This window comes from Leucopleurus acutus, assembly GCF_964270905.1.
Source record: "Leucopleurus acutus genome assembly, chromosome: 2".
NCBI lineage: Eukaryota > Metazoa > Chordata > Mammalia > Artiodactyla > Delphinidae > Leucopleurus > Leucopleurus acutus.
The window spans coordinates 5,512,070-5,537,668 of NC_139143.1; the positions used below are offsets into that span (position 1 = coordinate 5,512,070).

A 25,599-nucleotide genomic window follows, 5' to 3' on the forward strand; every position below is an offset into this window, starting at 1 on the left:
AGGAACACAAGTTCTTGTACTCCTAAAGCTGACATTCCATTTGGGTGGAGGTTATATAGTATGTCAGGTGGTGATAGGTTCTTTGATATACAAAAACTCAGGCAGAGAAAGGGACTAGGAAGAGCTGCAGGAGGGAGTGGAGCTGTCATTTTAAATGGAGTCATCAGGGAAGAACTCTCTGAGAAGGTAATATTTGAGCAGAACCCCGAAGAAAGTAGAGATATTACTGCAGAAATACAGGAGATAAATGATGGTGGCTTGGATCAGTGGTCATGGTGCAGATGGGGAGAAGTGGTCAGATTTTGGAAATGTTTTGGTAGAACCCAAACCAGGATTTTCTGGGGCAAGCTGCTCTCCAAGGCTTTTGGTCCAAGTAACTAGAAGCATTGAGTTTCCATTTGCAGAGATGGGGAAGAAAACAGGAGGAACAGATCTGGGGGAGAAATGAGATTCCATATTAAATCTGAGATGCCCTATTAGATATCCAGGTGGAAATTTCTAGTCAGCAGTTAGATATAGAGGTTCAGGGGAGACATTCTAGGCTAGTCACAGTAATTTTGGATTTGTCAGTGTAAATGTGGCATTTAAAGCCCTAAGATTGGAAGAGATCACCAAGAGAGTGAATCTAGAGAGAGAAGAAGAGGTCCAAGAACTGAACCCTTAAGCATCAGACATGTGGAGGTAAAGGAGATGATAAAAGAGTAAGACAGAAAGAGAACGAAGGGAGAGTGACACCCCATAAGCCTAGTGAGGAAAGAGTTTTCAGGAAGAGGGCGTATTCAACTGTGGTAACTGTTGCTGAGAGGTCAAGGCAGATGAGGACTGAAAAATGACCACTGAATCTTGCAATCTGGAAATCACTGATGAACTTGACAAGAGCATTGTCTTAAACATATTGCTATCTTCAAGTCTTCACATCCCAATCCTAACCAGAAAAAAAGCACATTCCAGCATGTTTAAATGTTGTCATATGGTTCCACTGAAGTTTGAGCAAAGGTGGGACATATTTTATTTTAGCTGAATTATAGTGAAGCTTGCTTAGGTAACCATCTGTGTTTGAAGACCTTCTGCATAAAAGTCTGCATTTTCAGAATTCTGCCTTGATTTTCGACAGGAACGTTACATTTTGAATCTGCATTTGGAGACCACCTGCTCCAGGCAACTACAGGTAGCTTTCAAAGTGCATTGTTAGATGTAACAATCCGTTTGAAGAGGCTAACATCTCTGAATGCACGGCAGCACTTTCATATGAGATAAAATGCTCAATAAGAAAATGTGGCTCTTGAAGTTCCCGAGGTTTGGGAATACACACAGAATTGCTCTGCCTCAGGGGTGGTCCCCGCTGGTCATCCTGGGACGCCTGCAGCATCACTTTGTGGATCCAGATGAAAAGACAGACAGAACACAGAGCTGTTTCTTTTTCTCAGAAGCTTGACTCTCCAGCAGTCCTATTCTTCAGAAATCACAAGCAAGTAGTCAGAGCACATGATTTACTACATGATTTTAGAAACACCTGACGCCATATATGACTTGTCTGTGGACACGGAAAGAATGATTCTCATATGTGTTGTCGATGTGTCATGAAGAGGGATGACAAATAGGGATAAGAAATAACCAAGTTGTAATGATTGATGGACTACAACAAGAAGAAATTTATTTAGAATAAATAAAAGCCACTTGGGTCTAAGTGTACTTCATTGGTTTAGGGTGGAAAAAGCAGAAATCTGTGGCACCAAGAGGGAGAACAGCTCAAAGTGAACCAGTCATAGAATGTGGCTGCCCAAAGGTCAATGGGACATTAGGCTGCAGAACAGAAGAACATTCTCTGGAACAAGAAGGTTACAGTCCTGTGTCACTCTGCACTGTCAGGCACATCTAGGAGCCAGATAAGCAGATTTATTCCAGAGCAAGCAAGCAGCTGATGGAGTGTCTGAAAATGATGTCAGGTGGAAAACATTAGAAGAAACTGGGTGTGTTTAGCATGATAGGAGTGATGGCTTGGATGGTACAAGACACTTTTCTTCAAATATTTGTGTTCTCAAGAAGAAGACATGCAAGTAAGGTTGACATTGGCTTCAAGAGTTACAATGCTGCCAATGAATGGAAGCTATAGGTCATCATATATTATTTTAGTACAAAAAAGACAACTTCTAGGGGATTTCTGGGAAGATGGAGTGTGAGTGAGTTTCCCATTCCTGAAGGTGTGTAAGCAGAGGTTTGGGCCACTACACTTGGGTGCACAACAGTGTAAAAAATTCAGTCATGGAGTGAAGCTCCTTCTATATCTAAGAAACTCTAATTCCAAGCAGATAAGAGTGTCGAAGTTTAGATGTACGACTGAAGATAAAACATATGTCAATTGCCTCTCTTAATCAAATATTCTCTAGAAGGGACGAGGTCGGTGATACCTTTATCCTGAACAGTATCCTGGAAGCTCCACGTTCCTGGACACAGCCAGGGCGATAAGATACACCGCGACGACCCTGCAGACAGCTCTGGGAACTAAGCTTTGAGAAACTCTTTTCTGAACTCTTCTTATTGAGACACTTGATCATTTTTAAAAAATCAACTTTAAAATATAGGAAGCCCGTCTGTCTGTCATGTTTCGTCAGCCAGCCAAATCCTCCATCCAGTCTCCTTGTTCCTTGCAATGGGTACCATGTTTGGGAAACGCTGAGCCAGGATCATGAATTGGGTGAAGTTTTTGCCTTGTACTTTTTAGCCCATCTCCTCCTGAACATCTATGTACAATGACAGGAAGATTCCAGGTTGTCCTTACAGCTTGTAAGCATCTTTTGTGATGGGAATAAACTCCCCAGCAAACATTCCTCAAAGATGATAGCAAATACAAAATACTTTAAATTTATGACTAAGAGGTGATATGAGAAATGTAACTTTTCTTAAAATTATACCAAGAATTTTCAGAAAGGGACGATTTTACAGAACTTACTCCCTAAAAAGATATCTTCTGAAGCTAAGCATTTTCATGAGGATTAAACAGTTTCAAAATAGTGGAGGGGTGGGGGGCAGCCGGGGGAAAAGGAAACTGGAGGAAGAGAGGGGACAGCTAACCAATTCAGGAACTGGGCTTAAAGACTCTGTGATTTTCCAAGTTGGAAAAAATAAATTAAAGAAAACCAGAATCCACTGGATTGGCATCCCTTGAATCTATTTACCAGGACAGTTAGCATCCCCACAGTCAAGTATTAACCTCATGGGTCACTGCACTTGGAAGCTGGTCAAAATGAGTCAGCATCTGTTTGTTATTTTGTATATGTAGTAAAAATATTGCCTTAGGTCAATTAAATTTTTCTTCAAAAAGTGAACATTGCTTCAGCATAATCTCCCCTTTTCTCCTTTAAAAATATCACAAAACAACTTGCCATTCCCTTTAAAATATTACATAGAGCTAGTAGACGCCAGGCCTCACAGTCAAGCAGGTCCGTGATTTGTAATGAATATCGTGGCCAGGGGGAGACCCGTGAATAGCTTCTAATAATTCTTAGCCCTTCATACACGGAGTAGGGTATAGACCAAGACTGGTTTCAATTTTACTTCATATAAAGCAAAGAAGACTATTTACCAGATGTTGTCCTATTTCACGTTACTCTCAAATCTTGGGGTAAATTACAGCTGCACTTCAAAGCAGTCTGTTGCAATTACCTTTCCAACATTTGCAATGCAAGAGAATAATAAAAAGAAACAGGTATGTATTGATCACTATCAACAGCAGTCTTTGCAACAATGTCGGAAGTAAGGATTTTGAAGTGCATTTCAAACTGATTTGCTAGAGAAATTAGATCAATTAGTTTACGGCATCTACCAAGTTTCAGTTTGTTACTTTTTTTAAACTTTTTTCTTTCTTTTTTTTCTTAGGACACGTAGGTAAAATACCTGTTTTCTCCAATGCAACTCTGGAAAATACACCTTTGCATAAAATTGGTGGTTTGTAAACGTGCTAAACTTAAGCATGATTTTGGAGCTAGTGTGAACTGCATAGAGAGGAGGGCAAGGAAGTAACTACGTACTGAGAGTCTACTATGCACGCGGCATTGTGCTAGAATTTGGCATTGACTAGTTTCATGTCTAACGGTCCTGTTTTTCCAAAAAGATTACTCCTCTTTCAAATAAGATTTGCAATAAATTTCTGATACACAACAAATGGTAAAATTGTAATAGCATTTTGTAAACACCAAGATGTAAACCCATTTGGATGGGAGCTATGGGCTTAGTTTTCACTTCTCTGCATGAGTGAAACCCTGGTGTCCTATGCATCCACTCAGATTTAATTAAGGTACATCATCAGCCTCTTCCTTTTCCTGTCAGTGGGCAGCCAGCCGCAGAGTCCTGAGGGCTCCTGATGATTCATAACCAGCAGGAACGGCCTGGCTGTTTTGTACCAGCTCTGCTCTGAGGCACAGCCTTCCTGGCGCCCTGCCCCTCTCACCTCTGTGACAGCTCCGGCCTCGGTAGGGCCGGTAGCAATCACACTGGTAACTAAGCCACAAGTTGAGGCAGCGTCCTCTGTTGTGACAGGGTTGGCTCTCACACCAGTCCTTTCTCGTGCAGCCTGCCTTGACATTTAATGACCAGCCGGACGAGATGTTCTCCAGGGTGATGGGATTCGAGTCAAGTTGAACATCTTGGAGGCAGCCCACAAGCGAAGGTATGGATGGTCTATTATAGATGTTAAGCAGAGCAACACCACTGTGGGCTGTTCCCTCTGGTAAACCCCCCAAAAAGGAGTTTTGTAAAGCACATGTTGACCCATCGCTTCCAAATGGAGAAGGAGCTCTCGTGATGCATGTTCCCAGGCAAGACTCGTCAAGTAAGGCAAGGGTCACAGCCTCTGCAAATGTCACCTCCACCGCATGCCACGCCCCATCGCTGGTGCTGTGGGAGATGAACAGGACCACCTTTGGCTGATCCCTGACTTGAACTGATAAGTGGACATAGCCACTGAGCAGCTCCAGTACCACAAACACGTCCCTGTCACCTCGGAAGAGTAGAAGTGCCACTGGCTGGACAGTCTGAAACCTGAGGGCTATTGTACAACCGGAGTCCTTGGCTGTCACTGAGCCACTTGGGACCCACAGGAAGCCATCACCCTCAAAAGAAAGTGTGGTGACCGTTTCACACCGTGACCCAGTATAGCCAGAGGGACACAGGCAGCCGAATCCATGCTGGCCATTGCGGAGGTGAGGGACGCATGTTCCATTATTTAGACATGGGTGATCAGTACAGCTGAGGAGCAAATCAGAACAGTTCCTTCCTCCGTAAAATGCTCCAGAGTGGTTATCAAATGGGCAACGGCAAGTGTAAGTCCCAGGCAAGTTCTCACAGGTACCACCGTTTTGGCAAGGGCTTGAAGAGCACTCATCGACGTCCTCTTCACAGTGGACCCCTGTTCAGTGATAAAGAATAGATTGAAATTACATATATTCAGATCAAAAATAGAACTTTCACATAATCTTCATGTATAATCTTTTGGAGGTGCAGAACCAGCTCAGGTGTAGGAGTGTAACAGAGCGAAATGTGACTAGAGACTGAGGAGCTGATACCAATTCCATCATTCTGCACGTATGGTGCACAGAAGTGCAGTCATGGTGAACCTTGAATTCTCCCTCTAGAAATAGGTTATTTGCCAAAAAGAGTGGTTGACTCAAACTATCATTGTCAGATATATATGTGACACTGAATATCATAAAAATTATTTTAAAAGAGAGAGAGTTAGATAGCTATTGGGAACAATGCTAGACACAAATTATTTACTTGGGGACTTAGTTCCCAGATATTGTTTATCTTGCCCTGGGCTGCTAATTTCACTCTATTCTACTTGGAAACAGCGATCTGCCTTCTCCATTTTTTGTACCTCCCCGTAATCCCTAGACACACAGACAGTCCAGACAAATCTCTCTGTGGAGGGCTTCTGAGGAGAATGGAAGGTCCCATAACCTCCTCTCCACAAGTCTAGTATAAACCATGAAATCTATCCAATAACAAGTTCCGGTTTCTAGTTTCTTTACTTTCTTTTACTCTTTTTCCTGGTTCTAAGTCAAAAAAAGGTATCTAATTAGAGAATTGTTAGAATTCATTTAATCCAGGTAACAAAAAGAACTATAACACTTTTTAAGAGTGATGGCTATTGCTTCTTAACGAAGTTCAAATGAACAAATAGTGTTAACAAAAACTGACACATGTATGGGACTCTGTGGCTTCGACAGCACCATCATCCACGTTATGTGTTTGTGTTTACAGCAATCTCCTGAGGTTTTCAAGGCAGATAGACTTAGCTCTCTTTCACAGACAACACTGAGGCTTAGAAAGATTGACGTCTAAACTCCAAAGCACTTCTACAGTCTGGTTTTTAAAATCCAATCTGACACTTTCTGTTTTTTAATTGATAACTTAGTGCATTCTTGTTTTTTGTTATTACTAACATGTCTGTCCTATTTTCCCATTTAACTCCAGGCCTAAGTGTGTGCTTCTTAAATTTAATCAAAGGCTCCTATATTGATAATGTTGGATCTGAATCCCAGCTAGGCAGTGAGCAGGTTACATTTATTTTTTGTGTCTAGGTCTTCTGATCTATAAAATGGGGTTAAAAATAGTATCTGTATCACAGGGCTTTTTAAAGGTTAAGTGAGTAAAGACACATAAGATGCTCATAACATTGCTTGATATATAAGTGACTTCTCAGTAAGTGTTGGCTGTAATTAAAAAGTAATAACCAAAGAAATTACCCTCGCATGACAAAATCAAATAGCACTGTCATCATTGAGAGAGACTATTTAGAAAGTGTGGGCATACGGAATGACCCACAAATTGCATAACTTTACATAATGAGAGATTGACTTGGACAGCATATTAGGCTGGAATCTCATTAGATCATGCTCTTCACGAGGGAAGGGAAGCTGTTTGATTTACCAACGTATGTCTAAAGCACAGCACGATGCCTGGCTCACGTTTGGCACTAGGTAATTAATTTTTGTATGAATTGATTAATGATGACCTTTGTAAGGTGATTAAAATTTTTATACTGCATTTAACCTCATCTACTCCAGAGCCCAAAGTGCTCTTTTTGTGTCTATTTTGAGATAAATTTACCTGGTGGCACAGTGGTTAAATTTTTGCCCACAGCCATTTATGTACCATATATTTAGACCCTTGATTGGACCCTCCCGTACTTATATTTTACTTTACTTGGATTACTTTCATACAATCTTTGTTAATCCAAAAGTATTTCAAGCTCTGTGAAAGGAGGGAACGTGTTACAATCTTAGAGTCTCCCACAGTCCCTGCACAGTGCTGTGCATATGTGTGTTATAAAAAGCTGGATGAGTAGAAAAAATAAAACTAAATCAAACTGATTTATGTGATCTATAATCATCCTCATAGGTAACAGAACTGACACAGAAATTACAGGCTATATTTTAAAGGAATGTTAGAATGCAAGTTTCATTTAACTGAACTTACGAAAAGTTCAAACTTTTGTTATTAGAAGATAGTTTACTTAAATTTGATTTCCACAGGATTTTGAAAACACAAAATAATCAATCCATAAGCATTTAATTAAGAGGAATGCTGAACAGCTCATGAGCTATAATTGAAGAAAAACTCTTTTTTCCCACCCATTGTGCCTTTAAACATATTTAATGGGGGATAAAATCCCCTACAGACCCCAAGTCTTTTCTGTTCAGCCTTGATTAATAAGTCTTAAGATCACATTTTAAAGACCTATAATGAGTAGGATGGCCAGTCATAAGAAATGTAAGTTTCAGTGCACTTTGGAATTGAATCTTTTTTCTTTGTCTGTTAGGTCGACTTCAGGCTGTCTTGAAAAAGGATCAGGAAGGGTGCCCCCTTCTTTTTGCCCTCCCCTCCCCACCTCCAGACTTCTGCCTGAGTGTCAGAAGAGTTCAGAAAGTTTCCCCTGACTGGTGCCGGTGTTAGATGGCTCCACTCTCTCTGAGACTGGCAGGTGTTTCAAGGTGACTTTTATCCCGGGGCTTTTTGTGGGGTCCTTGGAGCCCCCTGGTCCATCGCTCCAGCTGAGACTCCAGCCACAAGGCCTTGTTCTCACGTTGTCCCTCCCCCAGCCCCTTCCTCATTGGCTTCCTAAGGTTTACTTGACATCACCAACTCTGTCTGTTGTTCTTCCTGTGCCTTCTGAGGGGGACCAGGACCCGTTTTACACTGACCACTGACTGACACTCCTCCCGTGACTCCCCAAGGACCCCAGGTCCACGGGCCTCTGCCCTGCAGGTGGAGGGGAGCATGGTTGTTGACCAGCCCAGCACAGCCCAGCCCAGCCCAGTCCAGCAGCAATTCCCCTTCTTTCTCTCTCTTTCCTGCTGCCCCAGGTGAGCAGTCACAACCTTTCATCTTTTTTTTTTTTTGAAAAGAGTTTTCAGAACTGCTTAGACTATGTGTTGTTTATTACTGTCCAAATACATGAAGTTCTGATGAAATAAAATCATGTGCAGGCCATGAAAGCCCCGAGTCATTAGAGGGCCAAATTTCAGACCACCCAACAGTTCACATTTTAAGAATTTGAAACACCTAAAAATAGATAAGGTGGTTTCTGAAAAAGAAAGAGAAGGAAAGATGAAAGGAAAAAAAAAAAAAAAGAGAAGAAAAGGGGAGAGGGAGGGAGCAGAGAAGAAACCATTCAGGAAATGTTAGCTCACAAGAATACTGAGCTTAAAAGAAGAGAAAAATGCATTAAAAAATGCATAAACTTTGTGCAGCTTAATGCAATGGTAAACAGTAGAATACATAGGCCTCCTAATACTTTTGTAATGGCATACATATAATGTCTCTAGCATTTTCTTAAAATATGCAGACAGATAGAGGACCTTTAAGATGGCAGAGGAGTAAGACGTGGAGATCACCTTCCTCCCCACAAATACATCAAAAATACACCTACATGTGGAACAACTCCTACAGAACACCTACTGAATGCTGGCAGAAGACCTCAGATTTCCCAAAAGCTGTGTGGCTGACAGGGTCTTGGTGCTCCGGCTGGGTGTCAGGCCTGAGCCTCTGAGGTGGGAGAGCTGAGTTCAGGACATTGGTCCACTAGAGACCTCCTGGCCCCACGTAATATCAATCAGCGAGAGCTCTTCCAGAGATCTCCATCTCAACACTAAAACCCAGCTCCACTCAACGACCAGCAAGCTCCAGTGCTGGACACCTGATGCCAAACAACTAGTAAGACAGGAACACAACCCCACCCATTAGCAGAAAGGCTGCCTAAAACCATGCCAAGATCACAGACACCCCAAAACACACCACTGGACGTGGTCCTGCCCACCAGAAAGACAAGATCCAGACTCATCTACCAGAACACAGGCACCAGTTCCCTCCACCAGGACGCCTACGCAACCCACTGAACCAAAATTACACACTGAGGACAGACACCAAAAAAAATGGGAACTACGAACCTGCAGCCTGTGAAAAGGACACCCCAAACACAGTAAGTTAAGCAAAACGAGAAGACAGAGAAATATGCAGCAGATGAAGGAGCAAGGTAAAAACCCACCAGACCAAACAAATGAGAGGAAACAGGCATTCTACCTGAAAAAGAATTCAGAGTAATGATAGTAGGGATGATCCAACATCTCGGAAATAGAATGGAGAAAACACAAGAAACATTTAACAAGGACCTAGAAGAACTAAAGAGCAAACAAACAATGATGAACAACACAATAAATTAAATTAAAAATTCTCTAGAAGGACACAATAGCAGAATAACTGAGGCAGAAGAAAGGATACGTGACCTGGAGATAAAATAATGGATATAACTACTGCAGTGCAGAATAAAGAAAAAAGAATGAAAAGAAATGAGGACAGTCTCAGAGACCTCTGGGACAACATTAAACCTACCAACATTCAAATTAGAGGGATCCCAGAAGAAGAAGAGAAAAAGAAAGGGACTGAGAAAATATTTGAAGAGATTATAGTTGAAAACTTCCCTAATATGGGAAAGGAAATAGTCAATCAAGTCCAGGAAGCACAGAGAGTCCCATACAGGATAAATCCAAGGAGAAACACACCAAGACACATATTAATCAAACTATCAAAAATTAAACACAAAGAAAAAATATTAAAAGCAGCAAGGGAAAAGCAACAAATAACATAAAAGGAAATCTTCATAAGGGTAACAGCTGACCTTGCAGCAGAAACTCTGCAAGCCAGAAGGGAGTGGCAGGACATATTTAAAGCAATGACAGGGAAAAACCTACAACCAAGATTACTCTACCCAGCAAGGATCTTCTTCAGATTCACTGGAGAAATTAAAACCTTTACAGACAAGCAAAAGCTAAGAGAATTCAGCACTACCAAACCAGCTTTACAACAAATGCTAAAGGAATTCTCTAGTGGGAAACACAAGAGAAGGAGAAGACCTACAATAAGAAACCCAAAATAATTAAGAAAATCGTAATAGGAACATACACACTGATAATTACCTTAAATGTAAATGGATTAAATGCTCCAACCAAAAGACATAAACTGGCTGAATAGATACAAAAACAAGACCCATATACATGCTGTCTATAAGAGACCCACTTCAGACCTAGGGACACATACAGACTGAAAGTGAGTGGATGGAAAAAGATATTGCATACAAATGGAAATCAAAAGAAAGCTGGAATAGCAATTCTCATATCAGAAAAAATAGACTTTAAAATAAAGACTATTAGAAGACAAAAAGAAGGACACAACATAATGATCAAGGGATCAATGCAAGAAGATATAACAATTGTAAATATTTATGCACCCAACATAGGAGCATCTCAATACATAAGGCAAATGCTAACAGCCATAAGAGGGGAAATGGATGGCAACACAATAATAGTAGGGGACTTTAACACCCCACTTTCACCAATGGATGGGTCAACAAAAATGAAAACAAATAAGGAAACACAAGCTTTAAATGATACATTAAATGAGATGGACTTAATTGATATTTATAGGACATTCCATCCAAAAACAGTAGATTACACTTTCTTCTCAAGTGCTCATGGAACATTCTCCAGGACAGATCATACCTTAGGTCACAAATCAAGCCTTGTTAATTTAAGAAAATTTAAGTTGTACCAAGTATCTTTTCTGACCACAATGCTGTGAGACTAGATATCAATTACAAGAAAAAAACTGTAAAAAATACAAACACATGGAGGCTAAACAATACGCTACTAAATAACCAAGAGATCACTGAAGAAATCAAAGAGGAAATCAAAAAAACCTAGAAACAAAGGACAATGAAAACACAACAGCCCAAAACCTATGGGATGAAGCAAAAGCAGTTCTAAGAGGGAAGTCTATAGCAATACAATCCTACCTCAAGAAACAAGAAAAATCTCAAATAAACAACCTAACCTTACACCTAAAGCAATTAGAAAAGAAGAACATGAAGACCACCAACATTAGCAGAAGGAAAGAAATCATAAAGATCAGATCAGAAATAAGTGAAAAAGAAATGAAGGAAACAATAGCAAAGATCCATGAAACTAAAAGCTGGTTCTTTGAGAAGATAAACAAAATTGATAAACCATTAGCCAGACTCATCAAGAAAAAGAGGGAGAAGACTCAAATCAACAGAATTAGAAATGTAAAAGGAGAAGTAACAACTGACATTGCAGAAATACAAAGGATCATGAGACATTACTACAAGCAACTCTATGCCAATAAAGTGGACGACCTGGAAGAAATGGACACATTCTTAGAAAGGCAAAACCTTCCGAGACTGAACCAGGAAGAAACAGAAAATATAAAGACGAATCACAAGCACTGAAATTGAGACTGTGATTAAAAATCTTCCAACAAACAAAAGCCCAGGACCAGATGGCTTCACAGGCGAATTCTATCAAACATTTAGAGAAGAGCAAACACCTACCCTTCTCAAACTCTTTCAAAATATAGGAGAGGGAGGAACACTCCCAAACTCATTCTATAAGGCCACCATCACCCTGATACCAAAACCAGAGAGGGATGTTACAAAAAAAGAAAACTACAGGCCAATATCATTGATGAATATAGATGCAAAAATCCTCAACAAAATACTAGCAAACAGAAACCAGCAGCACATTAAAAGGATCATACACCATGATCAAGTGGGGTTGATCCCAGGAATGCAAGCATTCTTCAATATACGCAAATCAATCAATGTGACACACGATATTAACAAACTGAAGGAGAAAAACCATATAATCATCTCCATAGATGCAGAAAAAGCTTTTGATAAAATTCCACACCCATTTAAGACAAAAACTCTCCAGAAAGTAGGCACAGAGGGAACTTACCTCAACATAATAAAAGCCATATATGACAAACCCACAGCCAACATTGTTCCCAATGGTGAAAAACTGAAACCATTTCCACTAAGATCAGGAACAAGACAAGGTTGCCCACTCTCACTACTATTATTCAACATAGTTTTGGAAGTTTTAGACACAGCAGTCAGAGAAGAAAAAGAAATAAAAGGAATCCAAATTGGAAAAGAAGAAGTAAAGCTGTCACTGTTTGCAGATGACATGATACTATACGTAGAGTATCCTAAAGATGCTACCAGAAAACCACTAGAGCTAATCAATGAATTTGGTAAAGTAGCAGGATACAAAATGAATGCACAGAAATCTCTTGCACTCCTATACCCTAATGATGAAGAATCTGAAAGAGAAATTAAGGAAACACTCCCATTTGCCATTGCAACAAAAAGAATAATATACCTAGGAATAAACCTACCTAAGGAGACAAAAGACCTGTATGCAGAAAACTACAAGACGCTGATGAAAGAAATTAAAGATGATACAAACAGATGGAGAGATATACCATGTTCTTGGATGGAAGAATCAACACTGTGAAAATGACTATATTACCCATAGCAATCTACAGATTCAGTGCAATCCCTATCAAACCACCAATGGCATTTTTCACAGAACTAGAACAAAAAATGTCACAATATGTATGGGAACACAAAAGACCCCGAATAGCGAAAGCAATCTTGAGAAAGAAAAACGGAGCTGGAGGAATCAGGCTCCCTGATTTCAGACTATACTACAAAGCTACAGTAATCAAGACAGTATAGTACTGGCACAAAAACAGAAATATAGATCAGTGGAACAGGATAGAAAGCCCAGTATAAACCCACGCACATATGGTCATCACATCTTTGATAAACGAGGCAAGAATATACAATGGACAAAAAGACAGTCTCTTCAATAAGTGGTGCTGGGAAAACTGGACAGCTACATGTAAAAGAATGAAATTAGAACATTCTCCAACACCATACACAAACTCAAAATGGTTAAAGACCTAAATGTAAGGCCAGACACTATAAAACTCTTGGAGGAAAACATAGGCAGAACACTCTATGACATAAATCACAGCAAGATCCTTTTTGACCCACCTCCTAGAGAAAAGGAAATAAAAACAAAAATAAACAAATGGGACCTAATGAAACTTGTAAGTTTTTGCACAGCAAAGGAAACCATTAACAAAATGAAAAGACAACCCTCAGAAGGGGAGAAAATATTTGCAAGCAAAGCAACTGACAAAGGATTAATCTCCAAAATATACAAGCAGCTCATGCAGCTCAATATCAGAAAAACAAACAACCCAATCCAAAAATGGGCAGAAGACCTAAACAGACATTTCTCCAAAGAAGATATACAGATTGCCAACAAACACATGAAAGGATGCTCAAAATCACTAATCATTAGAGAAATGCAAATCAAAACTACAATGAGGTATCACCTCACACTAGTCAGAATGGCCATCATCAAAAAATCTACAAACAGTAAATGCTGGAGAGGGTGTGGAGAAAAGGGGAACCCTCTTGCACTGTTGGTGGGAATGTAAGTTGATACAGCCACTATAGAGAACGGTACGGAGGTTCCTTAAAAAACTATAAATAGAACTATCATATGACCAAGCAATCCCACTACTGGGCATTTACCCTGAGAAAATCATAATTCCAAGAGTTATGTACTACAATGTTCACTGCAGCACTATTTACAATGGCCAGGACATGGAAGCACCCTAAGTGTCCATCGACAGATGAATGGATAAAGAAGATGGAATATTACTCAGCCATAAAATGAAACGGAATTGAGTTACTTTTAGTGAGGTTAATGGACCTAGAGTCTGACATACAGAGTGAAGTAAGTCAGAAAGAGAAAAAAAAAAAGTATGCTAAAAAAAAGATTGTTCTGAAGACCTAGGGGCGGGACAGGAATAAAGACGCAGATGTAGAGAATGGACTTGAGGACATGGGGAGGGGGAAGGGTAAGCTGGGATGAAGTGAGAGAGTGGCATGGACATATATACACTGCCAAATGTAAAACAGATAGCTAGTGGGAAGCAGCCACATAGCACAGGGTGATCAGCTTGATGCTTTGTGACCACCTAGAGGAGTGGGATAGGGAGGGTGGGAGGGAGACACAAGAGGTAGGAGATATGGGGATATATGTATATGTATAACTGATTCACTTTGTTATACAGCAGAAACTAACACAACATTGTAAAGTAATCATACTCCAATAAAGATGTTAGGAAAAGTGCAGACACTATTTTAGAATCATTCTAGAGAAAAACAAATATTTCTTTAAAGGGTGGGAGTGGGGGAGAGGAAGTATGGTCTCAGGTCAGATCCCTCAGATGTACAAAGATGAAACTATGTTTTTTTTGGTAATTCTAGCAGTTACAGCAGCAAAAGTTTGTTGTAAGGATGTTGGCTGGTTTTAAGAGGGTTATTTTCAAATATAACCTTACAGCTCCATTTGTAAAAAAATCTTTGTGATAAGTTAATTTTATTAACCCTGAAATATGTCTATATTGACATCTCTTTCTAAGATAAAATAAAAGTTGCAGAGTTGTGAATGGTTAAGGGGTATAAGCTTTAAAACAAATGTGAACCCTCTTTGGGTTCCTCTCACACAAATGGTACAGACTCTTAAGTACAATAAACTTCCTTAAAAACCTTTTATATTCCTCAGGTCGGTGGAGAATCTAGTCTAAGTTGCCCTTCCCCTCTCTCCCCCAATTTGGGTGAGACTGGAGTCTCACTGAAGCTGTTCCCACTCATTGGGGTTACAATGTAGCTCCCAACCCTACACTTGAGGGCTGGGCTACAGCTTGGCACAGCAGCAAGTCTCCAGAGAAAACTCTGCACAGACTCATTCCTTCAAACTGCCTCTCAAGGGCTTCCCTGGTGGTGCAGGAGATAGGAATCCGCCTGCCAATGCAGGGGACACGGGTTTGATCCCTGGTCCGGGAAGACCTCACATGCCGCGGATCAACTAAGCCCGTGCGCCACAGCTACTGAGCCTGTACCCTAGAGCCCGCAAGCCATGACTGCTGAGCCCACGTGCCACAACTACTAAGGCCGCGCGCCTTGAGCCCGTGCTCCACAACAAGAGAAGCCACCGTGAGGAGAGGCCTGTGCACTGCAACGAAGAGTAGCCCCCGCTCGCCACAACTAGAGAAAGCCCGCTCACAGCAACGAAGACCCAACACAGCCAAAAATAAATTAAAAAATTAACTATTAAAAAAAAAAACACAAAACTGCCTCTCAAGAGTTTTCACATACACTTGAAATGAGCAAACATTTCAAAAGCCTGAAGTCTGTCATCTGTCTTGATTTTGACATTCTGCACTATAGTCTCTCATAATTCACTTTGGTTCCTGACAGCAACCATATTTTGACCTCTTAGTTGAAACTTTAATTTACTGTTTTCTTAAATTTACAAAACCCCTACTCTGTACACGACCCTCACTGAGAATTGTAAGATACGCAAAGCAGAAGAGACAGACCTGACCTCAATATGCTTACAGCATAACGGCAATACAGAAATACATTGAAAATACGGAAAATGCACTGCATACGGCAGGTTCTCAATGAGTGTATGGAAAATATGTAAGGATCAAACTCAGGGAACATTAGAGAAGATTTAGCCAAGTTTTAAAGAAAAAGCACTGAATGAGAGATCATCACAAATCTTAAGAAAACTCAAAATTTTAAATTACATCAATAAACAAATGTTGATTACATATCTACCATGTATAGAATACTGTGGATAACATGGAATAAAAACTGGTCCTTGCCCTCAGTGAGTTTAATGGGAAAGCAAGACAAATTTGTCAAATGTTAAATGATAGTGTAAATCAAGACAACACTGAAGAGAACACTGAACAGTGTATAATGAATTCCAAGTGAATTGTATGAACAACAGCTGCTCTGGAGAGAGAGCTCTTCAGGCTGGGCTGGGCTGGGAAGATTTTGTAGTGATAGGATTTTAGATAGGTTTTTCAAGTATGACAAAGATCGGCAGAAGTAACTGAATACACAAAAACTCTTTCATGGAAAACCATACGCCATTTTGAGGTGACAGTGCGTTTGGCAATCTAGCTGGGATGGAGGATTTACATAGGAAAAGCAAGTCAGAAAGACTACATGTAGCCAGAGTGAAGAAGGTCTGGAATTTAGGGAGTTTTTAATTATTTTTTAAAAATTAATTTGTTTACTTATTTATTTTTGGAAGGCAGTGGGGAATAAGCTGGTAGTTGTTGGATGGAAGACCAAAGTGGTTTCTTGTAAAGACCAGTCCCCCAGGGATCTGTAACAGAGTGAAGTGGGAAGAAACCAGAGACAGGAACATGCTAGACAGTTGTTAAAATTGTCCACACCTAAGATTATGAGGGCCTAGTATCAGACATTTATTCCTTTATAATTTACAGTACCCTTTCATTTATCATTGGTCAGCAAATAAGTACAGAGGGTGACACTTTCTTTACGTTTGCTTACTGTATTTTATCTTGTAATTCCTAAAATTTATATATTTAATCTTTCACAACATAACTATCAATCACTTGATTATGTATTTTCTTTAAATATAAACAGAGAAACTAGTTTTAAATTTTACCTTCATGGAGGAAAAAAAAAAGTAAGGAGAGAAAGCCCGAATTTAGGTCAACAGTCTGAAGAAAATAAGAAGAATTAGATATTAAAAGTAGAATGATACACAGTAATTTATGCTTTTACTTTGTTTAAAATCTGTTCTATTGATATCTCCAACATAAAATAAGGTTAGACATATTTATTTGATGGACCCGGAAAACTAAAGTAGGAAGAAAGACTGAAACTTCTTTTATTGGCTATTTGACTGGCTCAGCAAAGAAGAGCTGCTGTCAATCAAGTTAAAAGGATTAGGCAATATTTGTGGGATTACCTGTGTCATTCAGTCTTCTTAACTGGGTATTTTAGTTGACAATGAATTGGTTATTTATGTCCATGTATTTATAGTACGAGGTGAACTGCTTGAAGCTGACTGTTATTTTGTTTATGTGAAGTCAATTCATTTAATTCAAAAGGGTCACTCCTTTTATTTTTCTAAAATTCTTTTATATTCATATATGATTCTATGATAAGATTGTATTTCAAAAAATAATCAGGATAGGGAAAAGTCCTATACCTGGAATATCCCATATTTACATCAGAATAAATTATATTAATGGATAAAAAGGACATAGACTTTATGTTTAATATAAATATCATGGGCTATTAAAATGACCTTGCTATATTCCCACTTTACTGAAAGTCATGGTTAATGAAGTTATCAGAATATTATTTCTGAAAAAACTTATATACACATATGTTTCATCTTTCTCTATTTTAATTGACTTAGGTTTTTTTATTTTAATAAATTGAAATCAAGAAAAAATTAAAGTCCAAGGACTCCTTGCATAAGTATTTTCTTTATTCATTACTTTCTGTTCCTCAAAACTTCTAATTTTCAGTTGATAATAATATCTAATATAGCATTAATAGTAGTTGCTAAATAAACATCTTAAAAACTCTAACAATGGTACCAATTACCTTATACAAGTAATAAGAAAAGAGTGAGTTACCTATGAGCACCACCATTAAAATGTGAAAACCTTGTGTCCTGGCTCCAAACATTTTTCTGTAGAAAAAGAGATATCCATCCAAACACCTACTAGGTTGACAGGACCAGTTTCTGATGATTTTCTTCCATTTCCAAAAGTGTGTCACCTTCTTCCTTCAGGCAGAGAGTTGTGAGGACTTAGTTTGGGTGCCAGATCCGTGGGGCTTAGTGTAAGACCCGTTTGTGCTGCTTACCAAGCAGACTTGTGACATTCTTAGTCCCTACTTACACCTGGGGCCTCCCCTTTTTAAGTCACAAGAGTGAACATTGACACTTTTATCACAGAAAAATGAGTTTTGGGGGACTGTACGGACAGATTGCCATTTTTGGTAACTTCTATCATGGAAAATTAGAGCTTGGTTTTATACTTTTCTTCACAACAGAAATGCTGTTTTTTGGTTTTGTTTTTACTCTTTTTTTGTTCTGTTTTGCTTTTGAATAGCAGTTAAGAAATTCATGGCAACTTCAAATCCATTGAATATCTATGCATGAAATTGGAAAAGAGAAATCAAGAAAACAGCAGGGGTTTCCATTAGACTTAACAGACTGTGGCAAAAGAGTTATTTGTGCAATGCTCTCAGGCTTAAATTCCACTCTCTATGAAAAAATAACCATGCTCTACTCGTCTTAAATACAATGGTATTTGATTTTGTACAACAGAACAATTTGAGTAGGCAAGGTGTTTGGGATGTACTTAGGGTAACTGGTGCTTGACATTTGTTTTTTAACATTTTCTGAGAGGCAGACCTGAGGATGTGCAGACGTTTTACTTGGGCAGTACAGGGTGAGACATCACCAAGCCTTAAAAGTCTGCCATGGATCTAAGCCTGGTAAGCTGTGGTGGAAACCAGGTGGTGAGGGAGGCAGGAAAGAGACAAAGCCGGCATCCTTGCAGTAGTGTACTTCTTCACTTGTTTGTCATTGGTTCACCTTTTACCTGTGACCTGTGCTGGACGAATGTGCTCCATTCATCTATTATTCATTCAACCTTTTAGCAGTGCTGGAAATAGGATGGTGGGTAAAAGGAGCCTGGGTTCTGCTTCACAGGGTACACAGGTTGGCCAAGTTTACAGCCCTAGGGAGAGCTGGGCAGATGGGGGCCTTGGGGACTGCAGGACAAAGCTAGGCCATGGGGGCTAGAGGTGAGAATGGGGTGGGGAAGACAAGCAACATATTCAGAGTTCCGATCAATGGATCAGCTCAGAGAGACGTTTCCAGCAATCATCAGGGAGCCAGGATAATGAAGTAGAATAAACAGGGAACAGGAGCCTTGAAAATTGATTTTCAAATGCCAACTTTGATACTAGGCTAGGAGAACCCAGGCGAGTAGCTATTTTTTTTTAAGTTGAAGTTTATCTATAAAGTGGACATAATAAAGCCTATTAAACAGTTATTTTGTGTGAACAAAATGGGAACTATAATTGCTTGGGGCATAGTAGTATTTTAAAACAGTTTCAGTAGTGTGAGAGTGTGTGTGTGTGTGTGTGTGTGTGTGTGTGTGTGTGTGTGTGTAATGAATAGGTGAACTTGAGCATAAATGACTTGGATAAAAATGTAGAAGGCTTACCAAATTTGCAGGCAACATGAACTTGTTAAAGACAATGACTGCTCTGAAGCAGAAATGATGGTTCAACCCAGCAGTCACTTCCCCAACTCATCCCACCCACCTTCCTATGGGGAGAACATGCCTCCACTGAAAGCAGATCTTTTCCCCCTTTCCTGTTTACCCATTTCTGTCCCCCTCTAACCTTAAAAATCTAACTATAGGAATGAGATTACTAAGCAATTGAAACTAACTTTTGACTTATACTCTCCTGACTGCACACCATGCCTTGTCTAACTTGTTGATTCTTTTCCGAGATAAAAAGAAGTAAGAATGAAGAATTAAATAGTTAAAGAATGATTAGCTCTCTACCCCCAAGAGGCCCTAAGGACTCCTGCAGGCTGGTCACATGGGCAAGATAACATCTGAAGAGAGAGTCACCCAGCCGTCACTTGATGGAGAATGACGCAAAACCCAAACTCCTGCCTTGATGATTCACTGAGATTCTTCACTCCCCCTCACCATTTTTCCTTTTACAAACCATCAGGGCTCAGAGAAGAAATAAATGAAATAGACACGAAGAAAACAAGAGCAAAGATCAATGAAACTAAAAGCTGGTTCTTTGAGTAGATAAACAAAATTGATAAACCTTTAGTCAGACTCAACAAGAAAAAGAGGGAGAAGACTCAAATAAATAAAGTTAGAAATAAAAAAGAAGTTACAACTGACACCACAGAAATACAAAGGTTCGTAAGAGACTACTACAAGCAACTATATGCCAATAAAATGGACAACCTAGAAGAAGTGGGCAAATTCCTAGAAAGGTACAACTTTCCAAGACTGAATAAGGAAGAAATAGAAAATATGAACAGACCTATCACTAGTACTGAAATTGAAAATGTGATTAAAAAGCTTCCAGCAGACAAAAGTCCAGGACCAGATTGTGTCACAAGTGAACTCTATCAAACATTTAGAGAAGAGCTAACACCTATCCTTCTCAAACTCTTCCAAAAAATTGCAGAGGCAGGAACACTCCCAAGCTCATTCCAGGAGGCCATCATCACCCTGATACCAAAACCAGGTAGAGATATCACAAAAAAAGAAAATTACAGGCTGATATCACTGATGAACATAGACACAAAAATCCTCAACAAAATACTAGCAAAATGAATCCGACAACACATGAAAAGGATCATACACCATGACCAAGTGGGATTTATCCCAGGGATGCAATGATTATTCAATATATGCAAATCAATCAATGTGATACACCACATTAACAAACTGAAGAATAAAAACCATATGATCATCTCAGTAGATACAGAAAAAGCTTTTGACAAAATTCAACATCCATTCATGATAAAAACGCTCCAGAAAGTGAGCAAAGAGGGAACATAACTCAACATAATAAAGGCAATATATGACAAACCCACAGCCAACATCATTCTCAATGGTGAAAAGCTGAAAGCATTTCCACTAAGATCAGGAACAAGACAAGGATGTCCACTCTCACCACTTTTATTCAACATAGTTTTGGAAGTCCTAGCCATGGCAATCAGAGAAGAAAAATAAATAAAAGGAATCCAAATAGGAAAAGAAGAAGTAAAATTGTCACTGTTTGCAGATGACATGATACTATACATAGAAAATCCTAAGGTGCTACCAGAAAACTACTAGAGCTTATCAATGAATTTGGCAAAGTAGCAGGATACAAAATTAATGCACAGAAATCACTTGCATTCCTATACATTAACAATGAAAGATCAGAAAGAGAAATTAAGGAAACAATTCCATTTACCATCACATCAAAAAGAATAAAATACCTAGGAATAAACCTACCTAAGGAGGCAAAAGACCTGTACTCAGAAAACTGTAAGATGCTAATGAAAGAAATCAAAGATGACACAAACAGATAGATAGACCAGGTTCTTGGACTGGAAGAATCAACATTGTGGAAATGACTATACTACACAAAGCAATCTACAGATTCAATGCAATCCCTATCAAATTACCAGTGGCATTTTTCACAGAATTGGAACAAAAAATTTTACAATTTGTATGGGAACACAAAAGACCCCAAATAGCCAAAGCAATCTGGAGAAAGAAAACTGGAGCTGGAGGAATCTGGCTCCCTGACTTCAGACTATACTACAAAGCTACAGTCATCTATTTTTGTACTGGCACAAAAACAGAAATATAGATCAAGAGAACAGGATAGAAAGTTCCTGGATAGAAAGATAAACCCACGCACCTGTGGTCACCTAATCTATGACAAATGAAGCAAGAATATACAGTGGAGAAAAAGACAGTCTCTTCAATAAGTGGTGCTGGGAAAGCTGGACAGCTACATGTAAAGGAATGAAATTAGAACATTCTCCAACACCATACACAAAAATAAACTCAAAATGGATTAAAGACCTAAATGTAAGGCCAGACACTATAAAACTCTTAGAGGAAAACATAGGCAGAACACTCTCTGACATAAATCGCAGCAATATCTCTTTTGATCTACCTCCTAGAGTAATGAAAATAAAAACAAAAATAAAAAATGGGACCTAATTAACCTTAAAAGCTTTTGTACAGCAAAGGAAACCATAAACAAAACGAAAAGACAACCCACAAAATGGGAGAAAATATTTGCAAATGAAGCAACCAACAAGGGATTAATCTCCAAAATATACAAACAGCTCATGCAGCTCAATATCGAAAAAACAAACAACCTAATCGAAAAATGGGCAGAAGATCTAAATAGACATTTCTCCAAAGAATACATACAGGTAGCCGAGATGAACATGAAAAGATGCTCAACATCACTAATTATTAGAGAAATGCAAATCAAAACTACAATGAGGTATCACCTCACACCAGTCAGAATGGCCATGATCAAAAAATCTACAAACAATAAATGCTGGAGAAGGTGTGGAGAAAATGGAACCTTCCTACACTGTGGTGGGAATGTACATTTATACAGCCACTACGGAGAACAGTACGGAGTTTCCTTAAAAAACTAAAAATAGAGCTACTGTATAATCCGGCAATCCCACTCCTGGGCATATATCTGGAGAAAACCGTAATTTGAAAAGATACATGTACCGCAATGTTCATTGCAGCACTATTTACAATAGCTAGGAGAGGGAAGCAACCTAAATGTCTATCAACAGAGGAATGGATAAAGAAGATGTGATACATATATACAATGGAATATTACTCAACCATAAAAAAGAACAAAATAATGCCATTTGCAACAACATGGATGGGCCTAAAGATTGTCATACTGAGTGAAGTAAGTCAGATGGAGAAAGACAAATATCATATGATATTGCTTATATGTGGAATCTTAACAAAATGGTACAAATGAACCTATTTACAAAACAGAAATAGAGTCACAGATGTAGAAAACAAACTTATGGTTACCAAGGGGGAAAGAAGATGGGAGGGATACATTGGTAGATTGGGATTGACATATACATACTACTATATGTAAAATAGATAACTAATCAGGACCTACTTTATAGCACAGGGAGCTCTACTCAATACTCTGTAATGACCTATATGGGAATAGAATCTAAAGAAGAGTGGATGTATGTATATGTATAACTGATTCACTTTGCTGCACACCTGAAACTAACACAACATTGTAAATCAACTATGTTCCTATGAAAACTAATTAAAAAAAAACCATCATGGCTGAGCAGAATCTTCAGAGTTGGTCTCTAGACACGAGTCCACCTTCTCCCCAGATTGCTGGCTTTTCTGATTTAAGCAACTTTCCTTTCTACTGACACTTGCCTCTCGAATTATTGGCTTATGAGTGGCCAGCAGCAGAACCTGGGTTCAGTGACACAACCATAAATGATGCAGATGACAAATATATTTTTTCACATCCTCCTTTACAGCTGGGTCATGGGCATGTGACCCAGTCCTGGGCAACAGGACCTGAGGGAGCTCTGCTAGGGGGACTCTGGGAAGGGCTTTCCTTGCTAATATGAAAAGACATGCCCCTTTAATCTGACATCGTCTTGTACAGATGTGTTCCCGGAACTGCATTAAACATGATACAGCCATGGGAGATACGTTCAAAACACATGGCAGGATACTGAGAATGTGAATCCTAAATTTTCCTAAAAATAATAGACTTTCCTGTATTTATAATTCATTATCAGGTGTGTATTTTCTTTTTATCCAAAAGCATCCTAACTGAAGATGTTACACTTATCAGGATCAAGAAAGATCTGTATAGACAAGAATAATGTACTCTAAAAGGAACTCTATCAAAGAAAAATGTAAACTTGTACATTTTCTCCTTACCTTAAATTTTATTAAAATTTAAACAAGCCTGAGAAGAGTGCATAAAAAACTGGATAGGACATGAGAATGAGGATTAAAGAAAACAGTGGGATGTATAGCCTGAAAATGTGTATTACAGTTAGAAACAGATGTAAACCCAGCAACACAGATAGAGCTAAATAACATGGCGCTTGACCAAAAAAAAAAAAAAGAGAGAGAGAAAGAAAATGAGGATTTTAACACAATACATGCAGATTTAGAAAACATTACGTGAATACATGCAAATTAATGTCTATATGTCTAATATATTACTGAGATTTCCAGAAGGAGGGAAGAAAAAAATGAACAGCGGATAGAGGAAGGAATAGAAGAGAATAGAAATAAAACAGGCAAGCCAAGATTCCCATGCAAACCAGACAAGACAGTTTCCTATGAGCTGAGGAGAAGAGTTTAACTCTTTTCACTTGAGATTAAGCAGCCACAAAATTGGAGGAGACATAGTTTATCAGTTGAAGACATAGGAGCTTCAACTGATAATAAACTTAATAACAACCAATAATAATTATTATTAATGTTTATAGAGTGTATTATAGTTTATGGTTTACTTTCATATATATTATCCCAAGTTATCTTTGAAGTATGGATCCATGGTGATGTAGCTTCCAAAATTTTATGTGGTTTTGGGGCTTTCACAGGGAATGATAGTATCTAGGGAAAGAAAATGATAATCCCTCTCAAATTCCAGATTTGATCTCAAAATATTTTTGTTGTTTCGAATCCTTTAATGGGAAAAGTTGAAACATGCACAAATCCAGTAAGGAAAGCTATTATAATTGTAATATATTACAATTGAAATCATGTCACTAGAGAAATTCTTGAAGAAAATGAGGATATTGAACCCAGAGAAAAGCAGGTACTAGGGCACATCAGAAGGGTCTGCATGGAGCTGAAAGTCCATCCCATGATATTTTTTGTTTGGTCCTACTAGGGAAAAGTGGCACCAATGGTAAGATGCCATAGGATGTTATATTCATGCTCACCACACAGTAATAGATGCTGCAAAGCATAGAATCAGCTGTCTTGAAAGACAGGAAGTTTCCTGACCTTGAAGACGTGCACATTTAGAAAGGATTGCCATTCAGCATGGATGTTATACAGGAAATTAAAGAAAAGATGGGCTATAGAGTTCAATGGCCTCTAATGATTTTTTTAGCCCTGAGATTCTTTCATCATTTCTAAGTAAAAGACGTGCTATGTGCATCACTGCTAAGGAAATAATATAGGCAGAGAACATGCTGAATATAATAAGCTCCAACATCTTCATATCCTTGTCACAGCTTTTAAAATCTGTACAAAAGAGAGAGCAGTATGTTCCTTAGAAGGCTGCTACAAGGAATCCATGAGACAGTTGTTCTAAGCTTGTAGGTCCAGGTCCTGCTAGGGGCTTATCCAGCACTGCTTGTCTTGCCAAAATCTCCTACCTCCATTTTTATTTGCTCAAGAAGGTAGTTAGGTTTTTCGGTATCCATCATTTACTCTGAGTTGATTACAGTTAAATTCCACGTTTCCAGAGGTCACTGGAAGTGATCTCAACCATCCAGAACATAATCATGAAGATACATTCTAAAAGCGTCTATGTTTGAAAACAGAGATTGCAAATTTATTAACTATGTCCTCAAGCTCTTGTTCACCATTTATTATTATTTTAGACACAATTAAAATAAGCTTGATTATCCAGTATCCAGGAAAAGAAAAGGGGGAAGCTACCATGTATATTTTTAGCAACAAGAGATATGACAGTTGAGAGCTGGACAGTGC

The 25,599-nt window shown here is 38.9% G+C and overlaps 1 protein-coding gene across 1 annotated transcript in view; it reads right to left on the reverse strand.

Moving 5' to 3' along the window:
• The window catches only part of CRB1 (crumbs cell polarity complex component 1), a gene marked incomplete at both ends in the record, with an annotated part of 267,126 nt that overhangs the window by 46,905 nt on the left and 194,622 nt on the right, over nt 1-25,599 (reverse strand). Inside the window, one exon of the mRNA XM_082865367.1 lies at nt 4,448-5,404. Coding sequence (XP_082721493.1) covers nt 4,448-5,404 — 957 coding nt within the window. The remainder of the gene's footprint in view (nt 1-4,447; nt 5,405-25,599) is intronic.